Raw genomic sequence first — 5,234 nt, forward strand, 5'->3', positions numbered from 1 at the left:
GAAACCACTGCACAATATTGAGCATTTTAGGAATTGTTGACAATTAAGATCAATACACAAGACTTGACTTTTTTCCTAGGGATGAGGGGTCGGATCTTAAAGGAATTAATGCCCAGGACTTAGCTGTTTTAAGGAAGTATTGGCCAACATGAATCCCTTTTTTTAAGAGATTGTCAACAGTGTTGATTTAAAACATTGTTTACCTGAATCTGAATTATCTTACCCTTGCTACAATATAAAAACAATGGAAATAAGCAAACTACAAGAGCCCTTTCTCTTGCTAATTACCTTATAGTTCAGAATCAAAGTAAACTCTTAATATATATATATATATATATATATATATATATATATATATATATATATATATACGGATGACTACATATACGCAAAACTGTGAGTATAGATAAGTACCTATATGATTAAGTGTATATACATATAACTGCCTATACGAGTAAGTATACATACAAACGACTACCTATATGAGTAAGTATACATATAACTGACTCTCACACTTATGAGAGTGGCTCTCTAAGGGGTAATACGAGACACGGAGAGTGTGATGAGTTTCGTGTCCACGTCCTAACCTAACCTACCCTAACCTAACCTAACCTAACCTAACCTAACCTACCCTAACCTAACCTACCCTAACCTAACCTACCTTAACCTAACATAACCTAACCTACCCTAACCTAACCTACCCTAACCTAACCTAACCTAACCTAACCTAACCTAACCTACCCTAACCTAACCTAACCTACCCTAACCTAACCTACCCTACCCTAACCTAACCTAACCTACCCTAACCTAACCTAACCTAACCTAACCTACCCTAACCTAACCTAACCTAACCTAACCTACCCTAACCTAACCTAACCTAACCTAACCTACCCTAACCTAACCTAACCTAACCTACCCTACCCTAACCTAACCTAACCTACCCTAACCTAACCTTACTGCTGTTTATCATGGCAGCCACGGGCACTAGAGCCGAATATATTGTTTCCCACTACACTAAACGAGGATCTATAGACCTCTTGGGGGCACTACGGGCTCGCCATAGCCCGTGCTACTTGGAACGTTTTGTTCCAAGTAGCGAATCTTAAACAACAATCTTGAGATTATCTTGAGATGATTTCGGGGCTTTAGTGTCCCCGCGGCCCGGTCCTCGACCAGGCCTCCACCCCCTAGGAAGCAGCCCGTGACAGCTGACTAACCCCCAGGTACCTATTTTACTGCTAGGTAACAGGGGCATAGGGTGAAAGAAACTCTGCCCGTTGTTTCTCGCCAGCGCCTGGGATCGAACCCGGGACCACAGGATCACAAGTCCAGCGTGCTGTCCGCTCGGCCGACCCGCTCCCTTCAACATCTTGGGGCATCCAGTAGCTCAGTGGCTGTGTTTTCGGGTCACAATTCGCCATCCCCGGGTTCGGCCTACAGGCGGTGCAGAGCAGGTTGGACGCGTTATCTATCACCTAATGCCTCTGTTCACCTAGAAGGAAATGCACAAGGAAGTAATGGCACTTCTTGAGGAGTTACTGTCGGATCGAAACGTCGTCGACTCATCATCTTCTGGTGTGTTGGTTTTGTCATCATCAGCCCCGTTATTGTGACTCAATTACCATCATCAACCCCGTTATTGTGACTCAATCACACAAAAATACTAGATTCTGCAAGTTCTATCTATCGTCATACTTCTATCTATCGTCATACTTCTATCTGTCGTGAATACTAGAGTCTATCGTCATCAAAAACGCACCTAAACCACCTTCTATGATGAGTATTCAATAACCCAACAATGCATTATAGGTAGAATTGATCTATAACTCTGACTATATAAGATGTATAATGCTGAGGTTATGGAATGGGATCGAACCTGCGTTCCTGGACTTCCCCCCCCCCAGGCACCCGCGCTACTAACTGGATACATCACGTTCTTCTGATTCCATTGTGAAGCCCAAGAATACACTAACAGAAATACACACGAAAAACATCACTCCCTGTGTTCTCCATGTTCTCCTTACTCTCTGTGTTCTCAATGTTCTCACTCCCTGTGTTCTCAATGTTCTCACTCCCTGTGTTCTCAATGTTCTCACTTCCTGTGTTCTCAATGTTCTCACTCCCTGTGTTCTCAATGTTCTCACTCCCTGTGTTCTCAATGTTCTCACTCCCTGTGTTCTCAATGTTCTCACTCCCTGTGTTCTCAATGTTCTCACTCCCTGTGTTCTCAATGTTCTCCCTCACTCCCTGTGTTCTCAATGTTCTCCCTCACTCCCTGTGTTCTCAATGTTCTCCCTCACTCCCTGTGTTCTCCATGTTCTCACTCCCTGTGTTCTCAATGTTCTCACTCCCTGTGTTCTCAATGTTCTCACTCCCTGTGTTCTCAATGTTCTCACTCCCTGTGTTCTCAATGTTCTCACTCCCTGTGTTCTCAATGTTCCTCTCACTCCCTGTGTTCTCAATGTTCTCCCTCACTCCCTGTGTTCTCCATGTTCTCACTCCCTGTGTTCTCAATGTTCTCACACCCTGTGTTCTCAATGTTCTCACTCCCTGTGTTCTCAATGTTCTCACTCCCTGTGTTCTCAATGTTCTCACTCCCTGTGTTCTCAATGTTCTCACTCCCTGTGTTCTCAATGTTCTCACTCCCTGTGTTCTCAATGTTCTCACTCCCTGTGTTCTCAATGTTCTCACTCCCTGTGTTCACAATGTTCTCACTCCCTGTGTTCACAATGTTCTCACTCCCTGTGTTCACAATGTTCTCCCTCACTCCCTGTGTTCTCAATGTTCTCACTCCCTGTGTTCTCAATGTTCCTCTCACTCCCTGTGTTCTCAATGTTCTCACTCCCTGTGTTCTCAATGTTCTCCCTCACTCCCTGTGTTCTCAATGTTCTCCCTCACTCCCTGTGTTCTCAATGTTCTCCTTACTCTGTGTTCTCAATGTTCTCACTCCCTGTGTTCTCAATGTTCTCCTTACTCTGTGTTCTCAATGTTCTCACTCCCTGTGTTCTCAATGTTCTCCTTACTCTGTGTTCTCAATGTTCTCACTCCCTGTGTTCTCAATGTTCTCCTTACTCTGTGTTCTCAATGTTCTCACTCCCTGTGTTCTCAATGTTCCTCTCACTCCCTGTGTTCTCAATGTTCCTCTCACTATCTGTGTTCTCAATGTTCTCACTCCCTGTGTTCTCAATGTTCCTCTCACTCCCTGTGTTCTCAATGTTCTCACTCCCTGTGTTCTCAATGTTCCTCTCACTACCTGTGTTCTCAATGTTCTCACTCCCTGTGTTCTCAATGTTCTCACTCCCTGTGTTCTCAATGTTCTCACTACCTGTGTTCTCAATGTTCTCACTCCCTGTGTTCTCAATGTTCTCACTCCCTGTGTTCTCAATGTTCTCACTCCCTGTGTTCTCAATGTTCCTCTCACTACCTGTGTTCTCAATGTTCTCACTCCCTGTGTTCTCAATGTTCTCACTCCCTGTGTTCTCAATGTTCTCACTACCTGTGTTCTCAATGTTCTCACTCCCTGTGTTCTCAATGTTCTCACTCCCTGTGTTCTCAATGTTCTCACTCCCTGTGTTCTCAATGTTCTCACTCCCTGTGTTCTCAATGTTCTCACACCCTGTGTTCTCAATGTTCTCACTACCTGTGTTCTCAATGTTCCTCTCACTCCCTGTGTTCTCAATGTTCTCACTTCCTGTGTTCTCAATGTTCTCACTACCTGTGTTCTCAATGTTCTCACTCCCTGTGTTCTCAATGTTCTCACTCCCTGTGTTCTCAATGTTCTCACTCCCTGTGTTCTCAATGTTCTCACTCCCTGTGTTCTCAATGTTCTCACTACCTGTGTTCTCAATGTTCTCACACCCTGTGTTCTCAATGTTCTCACTACCTGTGTTCTCAATGTTCCTCTCACTCCTTGTGTTCTCAATGTTCTCACTCCCTGTGTTCTCAATGTTCTCACTCCCTGTGTTCTCAATGTTCTCACACCCTGTGTTCTCAATGTTCTCACTACCTGTGTTCTCAATGTTCCTCTCACTCCCTGTGTTCTCAATGTTCTCACTCCCTGTGTTCTCAATGTTCTCACTACCTGTGTTCTCAATGTTCTCCCTCACTCCCTGTGTTCTCAATGTTCTCACTCCCTGTGTTCTCAATGTTCCTCTCACTCCCTGTGTTCTCAATGATCTCACTCCCTGTGTTCTCAATGTTCTCACTCCCTGTGTTCTCAATGTTCCTCTCACTACCTGTGTTCTCAATGTTCTCACTCCCTGTGTTCTCAATGTTCTCACTCCCTGTGTTCTCAATGTTCTCACTACCTGTGTTCTCAATGTTCTCCCTCACTCCCTGTGTTCTCAATGTTCTCACTCCCTGTGTTCTCAATGTTCCTCTCACTCCCTGTGTTCTCAATGATCTCACTCCCTGTGTTCTCAATGTTCTCACTACCTGTGTTCCCCCTCACCTCTCCCTAGTCTCACTTCTGATATTTCCACCCTCGTCCCTTCACTCGATATATTTTTACACGCGTCTCTGATGCCAATTTAGAAGACTTAATTAGCAGGAATGATCAATACAATATTTCTCAAGGGAATAACGTGAAAATGCGCTATGAAAATCAGATGAGGGAGAAGGTGTTAGGCTCGAATACAAGTCAGAAGATATTGGGTCTGTGAAGAGATGTCAGGTTCGAATACAAGTCAGAAGATATTGGATATCTGTGAAGAGATGTCAGGTTCGAATACAAGTCAGAAGATATTGGATCTGTGAAGAGATGCCCATCGTGTAGGCAAGTAGGGCCGAGCGGACAGCACGCTGGACTTGTGATCCTGTGGTCCTGGGTTCGATCCCAGCCGCCGGCGAGAAACAATGGGGCAGAGTTTCTTTCACCCAATGCCCCTGTTACCTAGCAGTAAAAATAGGTACCTGGGAGTTAGTCAGCTGTCACGGGCTGCTTCCTGGGGGGGTGGAGGCCTGGTCGAGGACCGGGCCGCGGGGACACTAAAAAGCCCCGAAATCATCTCAAGATAATCTCAAGATAAGTAACTATCTCAACTGTAGCCTGGGATTCATTTTGATGGAAGAATTACATAAAAAAGTGATAAAATTTAGAAAATACAAAGTGAACGTGTATGAGATTACAGGGGTAGAGATTACAGGGGTGGAGATTACAGGGGTGGAGATTACAGGGGTGGAGATTACAGGGGTGGAGATTACAGGGGGTGGAGAGTACAGGGGTGGAGATTACA

At 44.8% G+C, this 5,234-nt stretch overlaps 2 protein-coding genes across 4 annotated transcripts in view; both read right to left on the reverse strand.

Annotated features, from left to right (window-relative positions):
- LOC123774910 (allatostatin-A receptor) overlaps nucleotides 1–5,234 on the reverse strand; it is a 395,408-nt gene that overhangs the window by 151,848 nt on the left and 238,326 nt on the right. The window lies entirely within an intron of this gene.
- Nucleotides 3,069–5,234, reverse strand: part of LOC138358610 (putative uncharacterized protein DDB_G0282133) — a 20,741-nt gene continuing 18,575 nt past the window's right edge. The window contains exon 4 of the mRNA XM_069316679.1: nucleotides 3,069–4,109. Coding sequence (XP_069172780.1) covers nucleotides 3,069–4,109 — 1,041 coding nt within the window. The remainder of the gene's footprint in view (nucleotides 4,110–5,234) is intronic.

The sequence above is a fragment of the Procambarus clarkii genome, chromosome 84, assembly GCF_040958095.1.
Source record: "Procambarus clarkii isolate CNS0578487 chromosome 84, FALCON_Pclarkii_2.0, whole genome shotgun sequence".
Taxonomy (NCBI): domain Eukaryota; kingdom Metazoa; phylum Arthropoda; class Malacostraca; order Decapoda; family Cambaridae; genus Procambarus; species Procambarus clarkii.